The 22,647-nt window shown below is 65.1% G+C and overlaps 1 protein-coding gene across 1 annotated transcript in view; it reads right to left on the bottom strand.

Annotated features, from left to right (window-relative positions):
- The window catches only part of RPTOR (regulatory associated protein of MTOR complex 1), a 116,807-nt gene that overhangs the window by 68,952 nt on the left and 25,208 nt on the right, over nucleotides 1-22,647 (bottom strand). The window contains exons 4-5 of the mRNA XM_037494972.1: nucleotides 11,901-12,059; nucleotides 4,781-4,927 (exon numbers count right to left, since the gene is read on the bottom strand). Of these exons, the coding sequence (XP_037350869.1) occupies nucleotides 4,781-4,927; nucleotides 11,901-12,059 (306 nt within the window). The remainder of the gene's footprint in view (nucleotides 1-4,780; nucleotides 4,928-11,900; nucleotides 12,060-22,647) is intronic.

The raw sequence follows: 22,647 nt of genomic DNA, 5'->3' as shown, positions 1-22,647 counted from the left end.
GAGGGCACACGGGCTCGGCGAGCCAAGGGAGGACGGTCGGAACCGATGATGGTGACGTGCGAGGAAAGCGTTCCACGCAGGAGCCAGCGCTCTCCGGCCTGCAAACCCGGGGGCATAGAACCCACTATCTTAATGGCCGAGCTAGTTCCCAGGCGCTGTTGTCAGTTTGTGTGTGTCTAAAATACTGATCTTCAGTTAAAAGTGTGCTCTGGAAACAGCCTACAGGGGGTGAGCAGCGTGCACAAGGGGCCTGGGAGGAGCAGGCAGAGAAGGGGGCCCTCCGGGAGCCCCTAGCCGGCCCCCCAGGCAGCCCAGAGGCACTTGCTCCCGAAGGGTTTCTTGAGATGCAGACACCAGGAAGATTGTCATCTCCAAAAGCTCACTCGAGCCTTCTGGAGAATTTGGGAAGGGTCCAGAGTACACGATAAACAGCAACCTGGGCCAAGGAGACATCTGTTCTGGCACGTGCTGGGCTGGGCACTGCGCCTCCTGTTCCCGAACAGGCCCTGACTGTTCCCTCCCCGCGCAGGCGCAGAGAGGAGGCGCGGGCGCTCCGGGGGAGACTCCAGCAAGACTAAAACAGCACCCACTCGCAGCAACTCCTGCTCCGGCCGAAGGTAGCTTTTGTTTTCGATGCAACAACGCTGACTTCCAGTGACACCCACGCCAAGTTCAGGGAGACTGAGGTGGCAAAGGGGCGAGGGTGCTGGGAGCTGCACCTGGTGGGCCCCCGAGAATGGTGGGTGGAAGCCGCGTGCCCGACATTACAGTGGGGCCCAAGCCTGCGCCCGGAGAGCCAAGGGCCCCTGGGTGGGCCGAGGGCTGGCAGTGGCAGCGAGAAACCCTCTGCCCACCTTCCACTGCACGTTTACCCAGATGGGCAGGCGGTGTTAAAGTGTAGCTGCTCATACTGCTTCTACCATGTTCTGGAACCTTCTGTAGTGTAGGAAAAATGCTTGACTAGGAAGTCCAGCCAATCCCTCCCCCAATCAACAAGAAAGGAAGAGGGGGCTGGCAGATGCCCGCGTCGGGAAGAGCCCCCGCGGAGTGACCCCAATGGCCAGGGCAAGCCAGAGAGTTCTCGTGGGCCGGGTTCACCCCATGGGGAGAGCACCAGTGTGAGCGTGAGCCATCCTCAGATGGGTCGCCCCAAGATCTGGAGCAAGGCAGCCCGCCCTCTAACTCAGCGCGGAGCTGGAGGCCGGGGCAGCACCAGGCCGGAGAGGGAAATCAGGGCCCCTGCCCCCACATCTGCCCAGGGCCTGCGGTGACCGCGCGGGTGAGGCTGGGGGGGGGGTCTACGAGGAAAGTCACTGTGGAAGAAACGGAGGTAACTTAGGAAAAGGGGGAACTCGTTGAAAAAACCCACAAATTGATATTTAAAAATTAAGGGGGAAAGTGAATAACGTTATCCCATGACAGACGCCTGCTCATTCCCTTCCTGCCTACGAGTGTTTCCTGAGAAGGGGCGGGAGAAAGGGTGGGAGGCAGGGAGGACTCGCCACGCCAGGGCGGCGACCAGCGAGCAGCTGCGGGTCCCGCGGACGCCAGTGCCCCACGAGGGCGCGTGCACAGGGGACGCCCACGGACTCACACGCACACCCCGGACAGGCGGCAGCGACAAGACCCGCGGGGCCGCCAGGGCCAGCTGTGACGTCCAGCTCGCAGACCCCCCACGCCCAGCCAGCACCAGCCCCTCCCGCTGGCCCGAGGGGCCTCACACAAGCCCGAATGCTCTGCAGGATGCGCCTGCCCTTCGTGAAGGCGCCCGACGACCCCAACGCCAGCAGCTTCTGAGAGAATGAGCGTCTGGCGCACAGGCGGGGTGGCGTGCGACCCGGCTGGCGTGAGAGGTCAAGGAAGTCTGCACCCCTGTCCTAGGAAGGTAGACAAGTGGGCAGCACTGCCCCTCCCAGCTCTTCCTGCCTCAAAGGCTGATGAAACACCTGGAGCCATGGCAGGAATGTTGTAACCAAGAGCGTGACGCCGGCTCAGGATGCCGAGGGATGAGTCAAAGCCAGGTGGTCCTGACGGCACCACCGAGTGAGTAAGGCATGAGCCTCAGGGACTGCAGTGGACACAGCAAGCTGCTGCTTGTGAAAAGCTACAGTGAGCTTTTCCGTTCCTCACAGGGACAAGAGTCCGGATGGAAACATTCAAGGTCTGAGAAGGACGAATCCCAGACCCCCCCCTCGAGGGTGCTGCTTGAGGACGTGCTCTAGCGGAACAAAGGGGAGAATCAAGAGAGGAAACGCGGCATCTGGAAGACAGCGACACCCAGGATGCCGCAGAACGACGGGACGGGGAGAAGAGGCCCCGAGGACAAGGACGTGTTCCGGGTCCTGAGCCCCCTGCAAATGTGGGGACCGAGGACATGTAAAGCTGGAGCTCAAGGAAGAAGAGGGGATCTCCAGGAAAGGTAAAGCCACAAGGCCCGGCCGACAAATGGCTGAACCACGACACCCGTTTAGCCTCTGGATGAACGACGTTTGCCTGGTCATAGTCAGAGAAGCAGAAAACATTTTTTAGGAACCCCAGCCCCCAACACGGGCCCCCAGGGCGCCTGGGGAATAGACGGTGTTCTTGGAAGCCAAAGCGCAGAGGACAGAAGTTGGGAAGGTTGAGAGGCAAAGGCAAATCGAAGGAAGCTAAGAGCCCGAAGACCCAAAGATATTGATCACTGGCGGAAGCAGCGACCAAAGCACGAGGCCATTACCGCAGATCGCAACGCTTCCAGAGCAGACGAGTCCGGACGTGGGTGCTCAGCCAGATGGGGGGCAGTGGGGGCAGAGCGCAGCCAGGGGCACCCCGGCCCCTCTGGAAGGCCCCCAGCACGGACGGCAGACCGTCTCCTCCCGTCCAATCCCGCGCCGCCCTTCTTCTGTCCGAGGACAGGCAGCCGGCAGGTCTGGGTTTGGGGTGGACGAGAGCAGGGGAGCAGACGGCCCACAGGCAGCCCCAAATGGTCCCGCTGGTGAGCCCTTTTTACTTGCTGATTTTTAAAACCCTGCAGGTACCAAACTGGCAAACAGCCAAACAAACAAAATCTTGTTTTAAAGAACACCAGAAGAGGAGCGATCTGAAGGTTCCCTAATCGTCAACGCAGGGCCACCGGCACAGCGCGGGCTGGCGGGAGGGCGGCGGGGCTGGCAGGGCGCCCGCTCTGGACGGGGCTCAGACCCGCGCCCGCGGTCACTGCCGCGAAGCCCGCCGGCCCAGGGCATCATTTTCTTCTTTTCGCTCAATCACTTATTGACTCTCTTTATTTTTTGAAAACTGGTACACGCCGGTTTGCTGCCAATTTCTTTCTGTTCGCACATCACTGTCTCCCAGCGCAAGCGTTCACATTCCTGTCATGAAGGTTTTGGGCTCATGGAAGGGGGGGCTTTCAAAAAAAGATTAGCCCTCAGAGGCCACGTGGGGGAGCGGCCGTCCGCGGGAAACGCTGCACAGCGAGTCCCCCGGGATTAGCCAGGAGCCAATTTTATCATTTTAATTTCCGCTGTTTATGCAAGAGACCAACGCACAACAGCCAATACCAGTAAGTCTCAGGGAAAACACAGACGTAGGACACTGTAATTAAAAAAAAAAAATGAAGATAAAAGTCGGAGCTAATTATAAAACACACGGCAGGACTTTCATCACCCTCTTCCGCCTCGCGGAGAGCCGAGTCTTCACTGCTTCCTCCACGAGGAATCAGGCAATGAAACATTTTCCCCCAACAACGATGCACAGAAATCTCCTCGCGCTCAGGGAAATGAGCAGTTTCCGAGGCTGATTAACCCTTGGCCGCGCACGGGGAAGGCGGGCCGCGAGCAGACCCCCAAGGCCGCCCCGTCTCCACACGTGTGCCGGGGGAGAGCGGGCAGGGGCTCTCTCTGGGGCTGGGGGGCTGTGTCTCACAGGCTTCCCACAGCGGGGCCGATGGGCAGGTCCTTCCACCCGCCCTGACTCAAACGCGGGCGTGAACATGGGGGCCCCCCGGCGCCGTGCTCCGAGCGCAAACACCCTGCCTACCGATGGCCAACGCGGGGCGGGCGGGGGCCTCCCGGCTGTGGGTTTTCTCGAGCCCCCCGAGGCTCCGCCCCCCCAGGATGAACGCAGGAGAGGCCCACAGCCAGCAACGCCAGGCGCGCGGCCACTCTGCTGTCCACTCCAGAGGCGACGGCAACGGGATGATGGTGATGGCGCCGCCTCAGGAGCTGGAGCCACCTCAAGGCCAGCCTGGGCGGCCGGCGCCTGACCGCAGCTGCAGAAGGCCTCACCAGCACGACAGAACGTGAACCCTGAGGACGCGGCATCCACGTCTACCAAGCAGAGGCTCAACCCCCTGCTGGGTGTCCGGCAACGCCCTCCTCGAGCTGGGAACGCAGGACGCCCAGCCCGCCCCAGGAGGCCAAGGCCGTGTCCCCTGCCCAGTCGCTGCCTGCGCCGGCCCAGCCACACCCCACGCAGGCCCAGGCGCACGCACGGCCACCCCATATCGAGCACGCTGGCTGCAGGCTGGGGGCCAGGAGGCCGGCGCCTGCCAGGGCTGCAGGGCCGCACGCCGCCTCTTCAGCTTAGCGGGTTGTTTCGTGACACGCAGGGGAGACGGTGGAGCTGAGGGGGCACGGGCAGCCCCATTGATGCCGCCGCCGGCGCTCATTTGGAGGACGAGCCCCCCCACCCCGCAACCCTCCCTCCTGCCCCTGGCCTGGCTGCCCCCCTCACCCTGGCAGCCCCCAAACCCCTGACCCTGCCCCTGCCCCGGGGAGCGCGCCCAAACCCGCAGCCTCACCTCCAGCTCCTGCTCCCGCTGCAGCGCGAACTGCTTGAAGGACTTGACGATGAGGCCGGCGTTGGAGCAGTCGTACACGAAGATGGACGGACTGCCCATCCAGGTCTGCAGGTCGTACACGGACAGCGGGATGTACTGCGTGTAGTTCTGTAAGACAGCGCGGCGTCAGCAGGCCCGACGGCCGCCCGTGTGCTCCCGGGGCGGGGCAGCGGACACGCTGTGGCCGGCAGCAGCTCGGGGTGCACAGCCTGGAGCCTGCAGGGGCCCCACGGCCTCCCTGGTCTGTCCCCTCTGGCACGGCGTGAAGAGAGCTCAGCACATCGGGACGCCACAGCTCGCGGACAGCCCAAGGGCTGGGCACGGCTGTTTCCCGAGAGGAGGCGCCTTCCTGGGGCCGGCGCTGGGACCCCAGGGCACGGGACGTGCAGGCCTTGCCCCTGCCCCGGCCGCGAGTGTGAGCGGGAGACCCCTCGAGACACGCCCACTGCAGGAAAGGTGCAATGAGAGGGCAGGGCTCACGTTCGAGCCGCCTTGCGCGCCCGCTTCCTGGGGGGTGTGGGCAGAGCTCCGGGCCCGGGGGCACAGGGGCCACCGCAGCTGTCGGGGCCCTGAATGCCCACGATGAGGGAGTCGGTGGCCGCAGCATCTGGCACCGCGGAGGCTGAGGCCCGAGACCCCTGCAAGCGTGGCGAGGCCTGTCAGAGGCGACTACTGTGTAACCCGCAGGCTGGGCACCACGTACACATGATGCCGTTTGGGAGAGGAGGAAAAGCCGCGTGCAAAGCACACCCTGTGCGTGGCACTGCCGGCCGGGGGGGCCCGGGGCTGGCCCCTCCACTGCGCGCGCTCCAGGCAGTGCCAGGAGAACAGTGCAGCGGGGCGAGGGCGGGGGTGCGGGAGGCCGGGAATGCCTGGGGTCGGGGGCCAGGGCCGGGGGTGTCGGGCTGACCTCTGGGAGCTCTGGTGACAGGAATGACTCGTGTCTCTTCAAAGGACAAAATGCGCACGCCGCACAGGGATGGGGGGAGCCCCGGGGCTTACTAGAATCTGTTCCAGGTCGGGAACATTTCATCACGGTGGGGTGACACACGCTCATCTGAATAAGCAAAGAGCCCTCAGCAAATGCGGGCTCTGGCGAGGACATGAGGACATGAGGCCCTTCTCCCTGGGTACGGAGGCAGCCCGCCGCCTCCTGAACCCAGGGACCCCACGCTGCGAAGAGGGGCCTCAGCACTGGCCTGGGGAGCGCCCGTGTCTGCAGTGTGGGTCCAGAGAGGGGGCGGGGCCAGGCCGCCAGGCCCAGGTTGGCACCGGTGCCCGAAGCCAGGTGTCAACCACGCACCTGTCCTGAGTCTCGCCTGTGAAGGCGAAACCTGATGCCTGATGCTGCTTTCCAGGAGGATCCCGAGACGCGGTGCCATGGGCAGCGCTCAGGCCTCCGGGCAGGCCCAGTCCTGCTGGAGGCCAGTGCCTCTGGGTTCTCCAATGCCCAAGAGCTGGACAAGGAAGCGGCCGGGCCTGCCCGGAACTGGGCTCAGCTTCATGGCCTCTACGGGAGGGACCTTCGCCCAGTGCCTTCCAGGGGACGCGCTGCTGCCGGGAAGGGTTTGGGCGCACCATGGCCCCCACGGGCCACCATACTTGCTGCCCCACCCCGCCTCACGGCACCGGTCTGGTCTGGACGGCACCCAGCCTCCCCACCATGAGGACCAAGAAGGCCTCAGGACTCGGTAGAATGTGTCCCGACGGGGACTCTACCCGGTGAGAAGACGACTTTGAGGAGCGGCCGTTTCCCCAGGTCCGCGTCAGTCAAGTCTAACGAGCCAGCTTGGCCTTGGCCGCCCGCCCCCGAGGGAGCGCAGAAGCACCTCCCGTGAGCCGCGGGGAGGAAACGACCTTTGAGAATGAACCCTTATTAGAACTTGAGCGCGGAGATCTCATTTCCCAGAGGTCCCGGGTGACCTGTCAAGCTTCCTTTGGGGCAGAATTACGGCCCTGCAGGCCTGCAAAGGGCAGCTCCAGGCTCCAGGCCCCCTGCAGTCCAGATGCAGAGGCCGGGGGTGCGGCGTGACCCCAAGTCCTCTTGGCTGCACCGGCCTTGACAGCCAGTATATTCAGACCCCTGCGTGCACCCAGGGCTGCAGCAGCCCCCAAGAGCCTTTCAGACTAAGCTGCAGTTCCTGCCTCCCTGCCCCCCCAAATAAGGCAGCAAGCACAGAGAATTCCTAATCACTGCACCTCTCCTTTCTCTTAGAAAAATATATTCAGGGCCTCCCTGGTGGCGCAAGGGGTTAAGACCCAACCTGTGAAGCTGTCCGCAGCCTCTGCAGCACGAGTTCGATACCCCCGGCTGGCCAGGGAGCAACCCACACGGCGCAGCAGACCTCTCCTGTCTCCCCACTGCTCCCCTCAGCAGTGGATTTCAGTCAGTCTGCCTGTTCTGTTCCCCGTTCTGTCCTGTTGGGTCCTCTCACTCCCACACCTCTGGCCTGCACCCCAGCTCTTGTGTGCATAAATAAATCTTTAAAAATAAAAAATTTTTAAAAAAGAAAAATATATTCAAGGCCGTGTTTTCATTTCAAAGAAACAAAAGTAGGTTTTAGATAATTTATTCATTATGATCCGTTTTATCTGTCAGATCGCTTGTTTGTCTACCTGGGTTTCTAGTAAGCCAGGGCGAGTCAGTGACCTCCCCAGCCCTCGCCGTGGCCCCTGCACCGCAGGCCTGGCCCTGCCGTCACAGCCGCGGGTGGGGGCGAGCGCCGTCTTGTCTTCACAGATCTGAAGGCGCGGAGCTGCCAGGCCAGACCAGGTGTCTGATTTTGGTTATAAAATCCCTAAGGTTTCCAGCACAGGTAGGGTGGCCTGAACAGAGTCCTGTCCTGTTCCCTGGCGGGAGCCTCTGCGCCCCACTCCACGGCCGTGCTCACATGTGCATTTCTGGAAGGCCGTGTAGTTTTAAGCGCACGGTACGTGCTTGGCAGCGCCCTGCAGCCCCTGCACACTTGCGGGTGCGCACGCTGCCGGCACCGCCTCACCCCATGCGGCTTCCAGCTCGAGACTCGAGGCGGCTTAGCAGGCCCCGGTGGCCTCGGCGGCTGCTCCCCAAGCTTTGCTTTGGGGACAGCTTGGCACTGATGGTCTTTGTGCTGAGCCACACGCTATCCTACACCTCTGTCGCTATCCTACACCTGTCGACGGAACTGACTCCTAGGTGCTGAACGAGGTCACAGGCCGGGCCCCCAGGCTGCGGCTGCAGCGGCCCCTGCCTCCATTGGGGCCCCCGCCTCTTCATCAGCTGTCACGGCGAGTTCAGTCTGTGTGCTCTGGATGCTCTGGACATTTCCATTTCTGAACCTCCAAGCCCTGCTGCGTGCTGTCCACTCCTGAGATGCTCTGGTGGAGCTTTCCTTGGCTTCAGACAGCGGCTTGTGCACTGAGGCCAGCACGGCGTCCCCACGCAAAGCCAGCGCTCCCTTCACGTGACCTCACGATGATTTCCATGCGATATAAAAGCTTCCATTTTTGTGCAACCAAATTTACCAACGTTCCAACAGAGATTTGGTGAGATGCTGAGATTTCATCATGCAAAAAAACGAGAGACATTTCTCCTTGGATTCTTTCAGAGTTCTTGAGTTTTCCTACCCACGAATATGGACTGTCTCTCCATCCAGTTTGTTCCTCTTTGATTTTGTTCATTATTTTTCAGCATCAAATATTTTACAATGAAATGTGTCCTCACTGCCGGCACCCACTGCGGGCAGAAGTGCGGCAGACAGACCCCTGGGTGTCCTCTGGGCGCCGCCGCCTCCCCGTGGAGTCGCTGGGGCTTGGGGTCATCACCCAGCGGTGTCTGTGCTTTCCCTGCAACGCGTCACCAGGCGGCCTGGGCGAGCCGAGGGTCCCGGGCACCGACGTCTGCCCGGCTCTCCCCGCGCCATGGGGCAGTAGCATCCGGTCCGCGCAGCTGGCGCTCAGTCCTTTCCCCGCGGGGCGCCTGGTTGAATACCAATGGGTTTGGAATTCCCTCCAGGGCCTGGCACGTGAGCTGCCCCAAGCACAGCTCTCGGCCGTGGCCCGGGCGGAGGAGCGCGGGTGGCCGCCGCCCGAAGGCGCCAGCTCTCCCCTGCACGGGCAGCTAGTGAGGGCGGCCCGGAGGCTGAGGACTGGGGCTGGGCTCACGGGAGCTCGCGCGGCAGCTGCTCCCTGCAAGTAGGCACCCTGGGCGGCGTGTTCCCGGGGCCGTGCTGTCTGCGGCTGTGACATGCTGGCGGGCTGCGGCCAGAAACGGGCTCCACGACAGGGACCACCTCAGAGGTCCTGGCTTCGCTCCCCTGCTGGCCGGGGCCCCTCCATCCAGGGTCAGCTGGCAGCCTTTCGCAGGCTTGTTTCGGGCGCTCTGTCCCATGCCCCTCTGTCTGTCTGTCCTCTGTCGTCCACTGTCGGATGCCGTGGTTCTAGCCTTCACGTGGGCGGCACTGGCCTGCGGCAGGCACCGCTCTGCTCCACCATGGCGAGGGCCGTTCTGGGTCACCTTCCTTTACACCGAAACCTGTCAGTTTGTCGATGTCCACACAGCTGGCCGGGTCGAGGCTGGGCTGCATCCTGCGACACGGGCTTTGCTGCCCAGGCCTGTGGACTCTCCATTCGCTGACTCGTCCTGATTCACTCGCCAGAGCTGTCTCCTCCCCACAGCTCTTGCTCCTACTTGGTAGACTCGCGTGGTGCTGGCGGCACAGCAGGTGTGCGCGGCCGACGCCCAGGCCCGCAGCTGGCTCCTGGCACGGGCCTGAGGGAAGCCGTGCTCCACCCTCGGCCCTGGGAGTGCCAGTGCCCCCCTCGGGCCCCTGCCTTTCCCCCTGGGCCCCCAGTAGGAGCACGCGGACTTCCTGGGTCTCCACAGGAGCGCCGTTTCTCTGCTGACTTCCCATGTTTGGTGTCACCGCGTCTGCTCTAGCGCCTCGTATTCTCTTCCTCTGCCGACTTTGGGTTTAATTTGCTCTTCTCTCCCCGCTCTCTCAAGTGCAGGCCTGAAGCGCGACTGCCCGCGCGCGGTTCCGGACAAGCTGCCAAGTGCCCTCGGAGCCGCCGCCCATGCCACGCAGGTTGTGCAGGTTGTGTCGTTTTCATGTCATTCAGAATGTTTCAGAACTTCTCACGGCTTCTTTCGCCCCTCTGTGATTTATTTATTAATTTTTTAAACGTGATTGTTTTTTAAAGATTCATTTATTTTTACACAAGAGCTGGGGTACAGGCCAGACGCACGGGATGGTGAGAGGATTCACCAGAGACAGGGCGGGGAGCAGAACAGGCAGACGGGAGAGCAGCAGGCGAGAGAGGAGAGGTCTGCCGCGCCATGTGCGCATCTCCCTGGCCGGCCGGGAATCAAACCCGCGCTGCAGACTGCGGACAGCTTCACAGCGCTGCGCTCAACCCGCTGCGCCACCAGGGAGGCCCAGCCCCTGTGTGATTTAGACGGGGGGTTGGGTTTCGGAGGCATCTTCTGGAGTTGCTCCTGGTTTTCCACTGTGATCCCACAGCGGACTCTGTTCTGGTCCTCCAGGCCGGCCAGGGGCCCCGGGCAGGCGGTCTTCACGGCTCGCATCACTGGCCCGGCCTGAAAGCGGGCAGGCCTAGCCACGGGACCGCGGGTCTCACTGAATGCTGAGGTCACCTGCGCGGCCGCAGCCTCGCCCCTCCCCGACGACACACCAGGCAAAGGGAGAAGGGAAGGAAAGCCAGCGGGAGAAGCCGGGAGAGCAGAGCAGCGAAGCACCGCTTACACACGCCTCGGGGCTCCCCGACGCCTCCGCTCCTCACTGCCGGGACCCCAGTGGGCTCTGCCGCGGGCACGGAGCTCTAGGCCCTGACGGACGTGCAAGCACACGAGGCCCACGTGGACGCCCTGACGCAGCAGTCCAGGCGCTGAGACGCCCTCGCGGCCACAACTGCCCACGAGCTGGGGGCGGGGGCGACAGGCCCGTGGGGACAGGGATGCGGGGACGAGCCACGCTGGCAGCAAGAGCATCCGAGAGGCCGCGCATGCCCGCTCTCCCGGTGACGGGAACCCGCAGCTCATGGCATTTACATCAAAACAGCCGCTCGCCCGCCCAGGCAGGAGGCAGCTGCGCCGAGGCCGCTCAAGGCAGACGCCGCTTCGGGAGCTGCAGGTGCTGGTGGATGAGGAGCGTCCAGCCCGGCAGGGCTGACGCCGCTGAGTCTTTGTGAGGGGAAACGTCTCCAAACCCATTTTCTTTGATACGAAGCTAATTCAGATTTTCTATTTCATTTTGGGCACTTCCCATGCAATTTAGGGTCTAAAATCTCCGCTCCCCCTGCCCGCGCGCTGTCGGTGGGCGGGTGTTGGCGCCGCCCTGTCCCCAGTGCCGCCGTCTTGTCTCCCTGATCTCCGACGTCTCCCCGAGCCCTGAGGGACGGGTGCAGCCCTGTCCACCACACCCCCGGCCCCAGCCCCAGTCTGGGGAGCCACCGACACAAGCCGGGGGTGACGTGCATGGGACTTGCGGCCCCAGCTCTCCTGGGGAGGGAAGCGAGGGGGGCGTCCGAGGGGTGTGGAAGGTGCCGTTCCTGAGCCAGCAGAGGCCCGTGGGGCTGAGCCTGCAAACCGCGCGGCCTTCGTGCAGGAGCCGAGAGCCACACAGCCCGGCTCCTGGGGACCAGGGTCCCACCCGCCACCCCACAGCAAGGAAGGCGCACAGGGGCCTCCAACCCTTGCCGCGCTGTCTTCGCCTCAAGGAGCCATAGCAGAGGCAGCACCAGGACCCCCCAAGGGTGCGGGAGAGGCCATGGCGGCCGAGCTGGGCACGAGCGCCTTGGAATGCTGCGTCATTTTATTTTCTAGGAAAATCACTGGTTCTCAAAAGAAGACTGTCGGCTGAGAAATCCTGCCGGGGTCACGTCGGAAGCAGACGGTCCCGAGGCCGCAGAGTAGAGCAGAATCCCCGGGGGGGGGCGGTGAGAGCGCAGGTGCCACAGGGGGCGGGGGCGGGGAGGGGGTGGTCACTCTGGGTCCCTGAGAAGGCCCGAGCCCCGCAGACGCTGCCTGCCATCCCTCATCTGGCTGCCTCGGCCCGAGAGCAGCAGGCGCCACGGGACCCACCTTGTTGAAGACCCAGACCTCGCCGTTGACGGTGGGCCGGGGCACCCCGTGGCCATTGTAGTGGAACAGCACCCGCTCCTCCTTGGCATTGCGGCGCAGGGACGTGCACAGCTTCTTCACCTCGTCCACTGTCGGGTCCAGGCTCTGCTTGTACCGGGCCTGGTGGGAGCAAGCGAGACTCTGAGGGTGGGTTGCAGGGAGCCCAGCCGTCCGCGCCGCCCGCACCCCGGCTGAGGGACGCGAGAGCACCCCCAGGAGCGTGGGGCTCCCGGACGGGAGGGGGGTGTGCGTGAACACGGACACACTCGGTAGGCCAGGGCCACGGCACAGGGTCCTCCCAGGCCCCCAGCCCAGCCCGTGGCCGCACCCCGCTGGTGAAAGGACGAGGGTATTGTCAGGACCCAACGCTAACACGCAAGCGCCGACAGCCTCACACTCGCGGACAGCCACGCGGCGTGGCCAGAGGACCCGTTCTGAAGCAACGGCACCCAAATGCCCGCAAGAAAGCCACGGTGTGCCCCTCCCGGAGCAGGGCCCCTCCCGGAGCAGGGCGCCGCCTCCTGGGCGCAGCCGGCAGCTAAGGGTCACGTGGGAAACGAACTAGGGAAGCAGCCGGAGGACACGGGGGACTGCGGGGCACCAGGGGCCTCCAGACACCCGGGCTCCCGCGACCCTGGCACTCAGATCGGGGTTCAAGGGGAGGGTCCGGAGCGGGGAGCCACGAGCCCACGTTCGAATGGCGCCAGGCCCGCGTCCCACGGCTCCGCCGAACCGGCCCCCGGGGCCCTGGTGTCCGGGACGTGATTTCCTTTCACTGACACTGTGGGAAGCTGACGATGAGCCGGGGGGGGGGGGAGGAGGGGTACAGGCGTGGGGGTCTCAGCAGAGGGGCTCCACATTCCCACCCCTTGGGTTTCGAGGGCCTTCTAACGGCTCGAGCCCCATAAAAGCGCCAAGGCTCGCGCTTACCGTCTGCCGGCAGAGGGGACCGGCTGTGCCACGACCATCGTGCCTGGCAAGGAGCCAGGCGGCAAGGGCTGGTGTTCAGACCTAGGCCAGGACCCGTCCTCACCGCCACGCGGCTCCCTGGCAGGAGAGGGCGCTGAAGCCGAGACTCTGCCTCCAGGAGGGGGAGACCTGCAGAGGGGCTGCCCTGGGGGCTCGCCCTGTCCCGCCCCCTCCTCCACAGGACCCCGCGGGCCAGGGGACACGCCTGGAGGAAGCCAGAGTGGACATTCCCCTCTGACCTAGAGCCACGTGGGCGCCGGCCTGGCCTCCGAGCTGGGCTCTGGGGCGGGAGCTCCACACGCCAGGCCGCGGGACGGGGCCGCCCAGGGATCGGGATGAGTGCGTCCGTGTCAGAAGCCCCGGGGAGGCCCTGGGCTGGGCTGGGCAGCGGGGCGGGAAGAACGCAGGGGGCTCCCATGCCGCGCATGCCTCGGGGGTCGCGTGGGGAGCGGCCTCCATGCAGAGGCCAAAGCGCAAAGTCATTGCGGTTTCCTGCCCCCTGAGCACAGAGACCTGACAGCGTTTTATTTAGTGCCGGGAGAGCCCCGGGAAGTGGTACTGTGGGAACCGGGTTCAGATGGGCTTGGTGGCCTCCCTGGGCCCTTGGAGGGCAGGGGCCAGCACCGGCTGGCCAGTCACTCTGGGCAGCACAGTGCCACCCCCGCAAACCGGAGCACGCACAGAGGCATGAGCCCCTCCCCTGAGAGCAGCGCCGGCCTGACCAGCCCTTGAGGCGGCGAGGGGCTGCCCTTCTCACCACTAGACGCCAGGGGGCCAGAGCTGGCGGGGCTGCTGAGAACTCCGGCCCCTTGAGGCAAGGGTTGGAGGCCACAGCGGCTGGGCTGGCCCCACCCTGGCATGGCCTCTCCCTCCGCAAGGTGACAGGGGTGGCCCTTCTCACCTCGGGCGCCCTGGCAGCTTATCAGCTGTAGGACAACACAGCAGGGGAGCCCTGAGCGCACGTGTTACCCCTACCCACCAGGCCTCTGCTCCAGCAAGCGCGACAGTGGCCCCGTGGCGTGGCTGGGGCCTCACCACTCTCCTTGGAACCGCGCCCACTCAGTGCCACGGGTGCTGAGCCCTCGGCCATCTGGGCACAGCACCTGGAAGCACCATCACCTGAGCCCCGAAACCTCAGGCAGACGGCGGGGAGGGGTGGCCGCTCCAGCAGGGGCCAGCCAGGAGGGGCCGTGGGGAGACACGTGCACGGGGTGCCAGCTCCTGGCAGCGGGCACCGAGGACACGTGCAGGGAGGGGGCAGAGAACGGGGAGGGGCAGGCCAACCCCAGGCATCGGGCGCACCCCTACGGCGCACTTGGCCCCAGTCCAGAGCCCGCGGGACACAAGAAGAAGCCGCTGGGGGTGAGGCCCAGACACCAGCAAGCCGGCAGGGGCCGCAACCGTGCGGGGCAGCAGGCAGGCAGGACTCCATCCCGCGCCCACCCCAGGCACGTGGGCAGGGGCGCCCCCCCAGGTCCGTCCCAAACAGGACGTAGGTCTCCCACCTCCCGCCCCGCATCTGCCCTTGGTCCCTCGCCCTCCCTGCCCCCATGCCGAGAGTGCCCAGGCCTGTGCTGATGCCCACGCCACCTCTGGGGCCTCACGGGGGACACCCCATGGACTCCGGGACAGCAGCGCTACAGTAGGTGTCAGCACGCGAGGGGAGCGTGGGGAGGGAGGTGGGGGGGCACCCACAGGGACGGCGGCAGCCCGAGGCCTGATGTGACAAGTGAGTGGGATGCTGCCGGCTGCTGGGTGGGCGAGGCGGCCCTGGGCCCAGCCTGCAGAGGTGAGGGACACGGGCGCCCCAGGAGGACTGGGGGAGCCGAGAGTGAGAGGCGGGACAGAGCCCCCGGGCGTAGACGGCGCTGCCCGCTCATTCCCTCCTGGTGTGGCCTGGCCCGGTGACTCGGGGGCCCTGTGGCTAGTGAGGCCCAGGTGGGGGCTGGGGCGCTGCAGTCCTGGCTGGCGGTCTCCCCTGGCCCTGCCATGCAGAGGGAGCGCCTGCGGCCAGCCCGCCTCTGAGGCCGCGCAGGCAGCTGGCGGGGAAGGGTAGACCGGGGCTCTGCGGGGTCTCCTCTCTGGACGGAGCCCATGGGGCCGGACCTGCCAGTTTCTCGGGCTCCTGGGCGAGGCCACGGCCATCGCACGACGAGGAGCGGGGCTGGACCCTGTCCTGCTGCCCTCGGTCCTTCTCTGGCCATGGACACATCTCGAGTTCAGATCCAAGGCTGTGAGCGCGATGGCCCGGGAAGAACAGGCCACCGGGGGGTGGGGGGATGGGACGGGACAGTCCTGCCCTGGTCTGCCCCGGTAGGAAGCAGGGCCTCCCGGGAAAACCCTGGGCAGGGCGGGAGGGGGCCTGCTCAGAGAACCCCTGCGTCAGACGTGGTGACCCACACGAGAAAGCGAGAGCCCTGGCAGTGCAGGGGTGCCCCTTGTTGCCGTGCTGGTCCCTTCTGTGCCCAGTAAGCTGTGGCCATCACCACCAGTATCCTGCTCCCTGCCACGACCACCACCCTTGCCCAGCCGCAGGGCCCACCCGTCCCAGGGTGCCTGGGGCCGTGGCCACCAGGGGGCACCGCAACATGCCCCCACCTGCACCTGTGCTTTCTCTTTAGGGGTTTTTTTTATTTCATAGTAAGACGTCAGCTTGTCTGGCTTTCCTGGTGCTTTCACTGTGACAGTTTTTCCCTAAATCCCTTAATTAAAAAATCCAACGGCCACTCATCTTACGGCTACCTGGGCCCCTGAGCCCCTGAAGTGCGGAACGAGGTGCTGGGTCCTGCCCGTAGACGGCCTTGAGGACACCTGGGCCCAAGGAATTCAAGCTGGCTGCCTGCCGGGAAGGCCTCGGCGGAGTCAGGCGCCCAAGGGAGCCCACAGACTCACTTCCCACCCTGGGCACCGTAGGCTGTGCAGGGGCCGGGCTGACTTAGACTTGTGTCTGCTTCGCAGCCCAGGGCTCCCCGCTGCTGCTAAGCCGTGAATTATTTAAAAAACATGCTCTGTCTTCTAAGGGCCCCCCTGTGATCCCGAACCCAGGCTCCAGCTTGTCTTCCTGCACTCCCTGCGGCTTCACCTGCCAGCCCGGGGCCTGTGGAACATTCCGGCGCCCCCGCCCAGGCAGGTGGCCAAGGGCCGGGTCTCGGGCCGGCCTGGCTGAGACAGCGGCCGCGTGCGCGGCAGCATCACTCGTCACGCCCCCGGAGGACGGGCTGCGCGAGCCGAGCTAGGGAGGGGGGACGCCAAGGGAGGCCGGGACCTCCCAGGCCAGCTCCTGCCCCCTGAGAGCTCTGCACCCACAGGGGCAGCTCCCATGTGCCTGCCGCACCCTCTCAGAGCTGAAGCGAGCTGCCCGGTACCGCGCCCCTGCGGGGACCTGAGGGCCTCGAGGTCAGACCCACCGGCCGCGGAGTCCAGTCTGTGGGAATGGGGGGCGGTGGCGGCTCTGAAGGGTGTCGTGGCCCCTGAAAACCAGACAGAGCGGCTTGCGCGTGGCACCCCCGCCCACAGGGGTCACCTTATACCAACACACCACGTGCTCGGCGTGTCCTGTCGGCAGCCGTGTCCTCCCGCCCCGAGCCACGGGAGAAGCCTGGCCGGAGAGCATTTAAGGGAATGTGCGCGACCAGGACAAAACTGGAAGAAAAACTGATCCCGAGCAGGAAGCGGTGCGTAGAGGAAGCCGCGGCGGCCGGCTCGCCGGGGCCCGCGGGGCGTTCCGGAGAGAAGCCCACCGCCGCGTACTCCTGAAAGGCGGGGCGCTGCCCGCCGGGGGCACGGCCCCAACATGCCTCCCACGCCGGTGGGCCCACTGGGGGTTCTGGGGCAGCCGCGCAGCCCACCAAGGAGCCCCCAGGAGCAGCACTGGCCAAATGCAGCGGCAAGCACCCCTGGGAGCACACGGCGGGGCCGGCGCGCGGGAAGGGAGGGCGGGAGGCCGGCTGGGCCCGACTTGCGGGTGGATTCTGAGGGCGAGTGGGCGCCTCGGCCGATGTGCGCGGCCCCCTCACTCAAGCCCTGGTGCACACAAATCCGCCCTGCGTGTGTGTAAATCCTGACTGTCTGCGGATTCGCTGAAGCGTTTGGGATGAAATTATATGATGTCTGAAATTTGTTTCAAAATAAGCCAGGGGCGGGCGTGGGGGCGGGAGTGGAGGTGGCAGAGATGAAGAGGAACAAGCTGGTAACCGTGAAGGCAGAGGACGGGAGATGCGGGAATTTTCCATAATAAAACTCACAAATGAATAAGGCACGAAAACAGAGACACACAGCGGCCCTCAGAGTTCCCACAGCTGGGTGGAGCTGCCCAGAACGCCGGCACCGGGGGGCAGCAGCCCCGGGAGGTGGCCCGGCCTCCAGGGCCCAGGGCTGGGGGACAAGCGGCGTGGCCGTCCTCCCAGGCTGCAGCCCAAACCTCGAGAGGCCACAGGCTGCCCCTGCCAAGGCCCCAGACGCATCTGGCTCAGTGGAAGTGGGGTAGCGGGGGCCGACATGGGTGCCTTCTCCAGCCCCTTCTGCGAGCAGAGCCACACCCCGCTGGAGTCCCCCGGACATCAAGCCTGACCAGGGAGACCGGAGGAGAGAGTCTGAGGCTCCTGGAACAACGTTCTCCTTGATGAAAACCCACGGCTGTTCTCTCTTCCTTTGAACGCAACTGCGATGATGTGATGTTGGAGCTGCAGCAGCCGGTTTGCCATCGTGAGAGTAAAGTCAAGAAACGAGAATCTCATCGGACCTGACCCACCAAACTGCTCACAAAGCTACTCTTGAAATGTCTTTCCTGCGGCTGTGGAGGAACCGGACGTGCCGAGTGGGGGCAGCGTGACCCCGCAGGTGCGCTCGCTTCTCCCTCCCTCCGCTCGCTCCTCTGCAAAACGGGCGGGTTCTCGTGAAGATGGAAAAGAGCTAACGCTGGAGACCTACTCAGGCCAGCACCCAGGGCTCAGCGCACCCCACCAGTCACTGACAGCCAGGAGCAAGAGCCTGGCTCTCTGAATACCACCGTCTCCCCCAGTCCCGGGCGCGCAGCCCGTCGGGGCTTCCCTTCTTAAAGTGTCCCCCCTACTTGGATGTGGGTGTCTCTGGGATACGCCCTGACCCCTCCGGCTGCCGCTTGCACCTGGCGCTGCCACCCAGGACACGCGCCGGCTGCTTCCTCCAGACTGTGGGGCCTCCCGGCCTCCCCATTTCTTTGCGTTTGTCACAGCGCCGAGCACACTGACTCACAGAGTCAACAGACACTTAATATGAAACATATGTAAATGAACCAACACTGTTGGCTGTATCTATATCAATAAAAGCCTAAAACATCTATAATTTTCCATAAAATTAAAACTTTCAAGTGTGCAGTGTTTACAACCACGAGGCACGAGGCACGAAAGCGCGGCAGCCCTGCCCGGCTCCCGTCTGTGTGGCACCCAGGTCAGGCCGTGCGCTCGGGCGCAGGGGTGGGCGGGCCGCCGGGCGAGCGCAGGCACGGGGCTGGCACCCGGGCGGTCGGGGTGCAGGCTCAGCCTCACCTTCTGAGACAGGCACAGAAAGACACTTGCGGGGCAGCCAGTGGACTTGGGGGGTGGTGAGACACCCAGTGTTGAATGCGCTGCTACCCCCACTTCATTTCCAGGTTGAAAGTTTGAACGGGATAAAGCGATCCCCCCACCCAGGGAGGGAGGTCAGCAGCACGGGCCACATGGACCCATCTCCTAGGCCAGGGAGTCCCGCCTAAGAGCTGCAGTGGGTGTAGCACAGAGCTCACGAATGCCCCAAGCGCCGGCGGGGCGGGGGGTCCCCAGGAAAAGGGGAGGCCCCAAGAAAGGGTGGAGCTGGCCAGAAGGAAGCGGCTGGGAGCAGGAGGGGCCTGGGGGAGTGCGGGGCGCAGAGACGCGGGAGGAGGCCGCGCTGGCTTCTGGGTCCTGGACGGGTGGAGCCGACGCGGTGAGACCGTGGGGAGGGGACGGAGGCAGCGTGGGTCTTGATCTGATTTTGCTCTTCTCCTCCCGGATACGCCCCTTTCTCTGAGCGCCCGGGAGGTGCCTTAGGCCCCCTGCTCTGGGCCAGCCCCGTTCGGCTGGGCGTTCACCCGCGAGGGGACGGGGGACCGGGGAGCTGGATCTGGAAACTTGGTTCCTCCCCGTCTGCGCGGCACGCGGATCGTGGTCAAGCTCCTTTCCGCTGACGGTCTCGCACGCAAGCGTGTGTTCTGTCTCGATGGCGAGGATGAGCCCCTTTAGAGCGGGCAGGTTTGGGGGTTCTGGGGCGCCCTCTCCCTGCCTGGTAACAGTACCAGGGGAGACGCGCCCAGAGGGCGCCGGCAGCTGAGCAGGCCCAGGCGGGCTCGGGACAGGCCTCAGGGACAGGGGCTGATGAACAGCCACTCTAATGCTTCAAGCTGGCCCAGCCCCTCTGGACGGAAGCGCTGATGTCCCCGGTGGAGAAGAGGTGCCAAGTCTAGGAATGACTGTGGTTTCAGGGCTACACTTTCTTCATTGCACTGCAAACGCGCCCAGGAAGTGCCGGCAGCCTGAAAAGCATAAAGCACCAAGTGGCCCCAAGAGCTCATGGGACGGAGACAGGTCAGAGGGAGGTGTGCTCCCGGCAGAGGGGTAGGAGGGCCTTCTTCCCACCACGGCGCCCAGGGGAGGGCCCCAGGGACCCGCAGGAGAGCCCTGCGGGCGGGGGTGGGTGCAAGGCAGGGACCCAGGGCCTTTCTACACCTCTGGTCTGCCTTGAACTGGTTCCTAAACCAACCCCCCAGGCCTTCACCTTGGTCTACTCCTTGCCGAGAGCAAAGCCCGGAGGGACAGGCGGTGGCAGGGCTTCCGGGGGGGCCGGACAGCCGCCTGGGCAGGGAAGCACCTGCTGTCGCTGTGCAGGGAGCGGGCTCAGGCCCCACCTCTGGGTGTGCTGGAGGAGGCCTGGCTGCAAGGGAGTCTGGGAAGCGCCCGGGGTTGGAGGGGGGTGGCAGCCGCGGTGTCCCCGCAACCCCACAACTCTCCCCTTGCTCGTCCTTTAAGAACATGGCGGCAGGCATGTGCCCAGCTGCCACACGGAGAGGAGGCGCGGGGCCCAGACAGGCGATACCCGCCCAGCCTGCCCACCGCCCTCAGGACACCACGCCGCTGCCCTGCCCCGAAATGGGGCTCTGGGGACAGAGAGAGGCAGAAGCAAAGGTTGCAGGGGAGCCAGACAGAGAAGAAACAGGACGCGCAGAAGGAAGAGCAACGAGGAGAGGGACTACGAGAAGGGCGCAGTGGGGCGCCACCATGACACGTGCACGCTCACCCCCGCCGGGGCCCCGCGACCCCAGAGGCCGTCTCTGCTTGCCCAGAACGTGGACGGCTGGGGAGGGCTGGGCACGGGGCCTCAGCCCAGAGACGGTGAAACTCAGCTGCACGTCATGAAAGGCAGCAGATGGGGGAGCGGGGGAAGCAGGGGACCAGCCCTCGGCCCCCAGGGTGCTCCGTTCTTGCAGCCGCACCAGGAGGCTGCGCTGCCGGAGGGGCCGGGCCTGGGGGGCCGAGGGCTAGAGCCGCGCTGACAGTCACGCGGGCGGGCCCCAGCCCCTCCGACCCGCCCGAGCCGCAAGTGGCGGCGCCCACCGCCCGTGGGAGCCGGGAGAAGGCTGGCATCGCCTCTGACTTGCCCACAGCAAATGGTTTCAGTCCCGGAGGCTGGCGCCACAGGTCGAGGGGCCGGAGGGCCCTGAGGGGCAGCAGAGCGGGCGACGGCTGTCATGACTCAGCACAGGGCTCCCATCGGCCTCTCCACCGGGAAATAAATTATTCAACCTCAACTATTAAATCTGTGCATCTTCGTCAGAGCAGCTCGAGAAATGCACTTTGGAAACGCAGGCGCAGGCGGGTACGGGGCGCTCGCAGGCACCTGGGCTGTCCTGCGGCTCCTGTCCCCAGGAGCCTCTGCCCTCACCAAGCAGGTGGCCAGGGTGCCCTCCTCTCGGACCGCCCTGCCCTCACCCCAGCCGCCATTGACCAGCTGGCCGGGCTGCTCCTTCAGAGGGCACAAGGTTGCCACCATGTCCCCAGTGCTCTCTCAGCTCGCTGCCACCTCTCCCCCAGCATGACCACCCAGCAGGCCTTGCAGGACATGCCCCGCCCGGCCTTCTGCACCAGGTGGCCACCTCTGCCAGGCCCAACCACCACTGGCTTCGGGCATCCAGGGCAGGTGTGGGCCGCAGAGCCACAGCAGGCCCGTCAGGGTCTGTCTCAAGCTCTGAGGATGACTGCGGGAGGCCGGGCCGCCCCACAGGGAGTCTCTGGGCAAGGGTGTGGGCGCGTGGGGATCGCGGGGCCGGAAGGTCACAGGCCCCTCTGTGTCTTGGGCGCCGCGCTGGGTGGCAGCACCGAAGCGGGCCGCTGTGGGGGCACGCAGGCACCCCTAAGGCACCGGCCTGCTCTCGCCACACGGCAGGAGCGGTGGGGGAGGATGCCCAAGGCCCGCCCGAGGCCTCGCTCAGCAACGGGACGCCTCACCCCACCCCACCCGGCTCCAGGCTCGTTCTCGCGCCTCAGAGTCCGCAGAAAGCGGTGGCTTCTCTGCAGGTCACGGGCTTGGCAAGGAGAAACGGGAACTTTGCCATTCTGTCGACTCACAGCTGCTCACGAAGTACAATGGGGGCGCACGGCCACCCCGACCTACCTGGCGCCCGGCCGCGCTCGTGGGGTCAAGCTGTCGGCCGGCACGGACCTGCGGGTGTGCTCGGAGCCCTCCCTGACCTCACCCGCAGCGCCTGAGCAAGCCTGGGGTACCCTAGCGGGCACAGGGCTAGGGGCCAGGGAGTGGCACCCCAGGCCTGCCGGGTGCGGGCGACCCGAAGTTCCTGCAAACGGACGTTCTGAAGTGCAGGTTTCAGAGCAACCCGGAGGCTCGGAGACGCGGAGCGCCCAGATCAGATGCGCTGCCCGCGGTGAAGGCCAGGCCTCGGCACCGCCTTGAGGACACAGACAGGAGACCCCACGCACAGCCTGAGACTCGGGCCAGCGGCTCCCGGCACACCGCAGACAGGAGCGCCACACACCGTCCTAGAACCCACCAGACAAAGCGCAAGGAAAAGCCTCGCTTGCAACAGCAGCAGAGACGAGGAAGGTGGCGGGGGAGCAAGGAGAGCCCCAGGGTCCGCCTCCCGCTGACCCACCCGCCCAGGCTCTGTTGGCCCCTGACAGCTGGAGGCTCCGGGGTCAACACTGACTCCAAGGACGGTCGCTTAGGTCTCCCACCTCTCAACACGTGCCATGTGGCGACCGAACCCTCAGCGGGGCTGGAGCCTGACCGTCTCCCCCCGTCCTGCTCCTGAGCTCCCAATCTGGGCCGACACATGAGGGAGAACCCAGAACGCAGGAGAGGCGGGGAGGCCGGGAGTTGCAGGGGCACAGGCACTGGAGGAAGCTGATCCAGAACTGAGGGGCAAGCAGAGGGGGCTGGGAATGGGTCTGCACAGTCCAGAGCTGGGTCAGGTTGTGGTGGGACCAGGATCTTGGGGCAAGAAGAGAGCGTGAACCTGCAGCCTCCTCCCCGCGGGTCTAGGCCAGTGCGAACCTCACAAAGGGCCTGCATGTCCCGTCCATGTCATCTGAGGCAATCCCAATAGTTTAATTTTGCTTTTATTTCCCCTGCCGCGGAGGGCGAGGCTGCGGAAACATTGCCGTCACTGGGGTCGGGGAAGGCAGCGCAAGACTGTTCCTCTGTGTGTTTCACTGTTGCAGGCCTCACAGCTAAA

Source organism: Talpa occidentalis, unplaced genomic scaffold, assembly GCF_014898055.3.
Source record: "Talpa occidentalis isolate TD23 unplaced genomic scaffold, MPIMG_talOcc4v2.1 talOcc4.7, whole genome shotgun sequence".
NCBI classification, from domain to species: Eukaryota; Metazoa; Chordata; class Mammalia; order Eulipotyphla; family Talpidae; genus Talpa; species Talpa occidentalis.
Note: the sequence above shows the minus strand (reverse complement) of the source record. Positions and strands in the feature narration are given on the sequence as shown.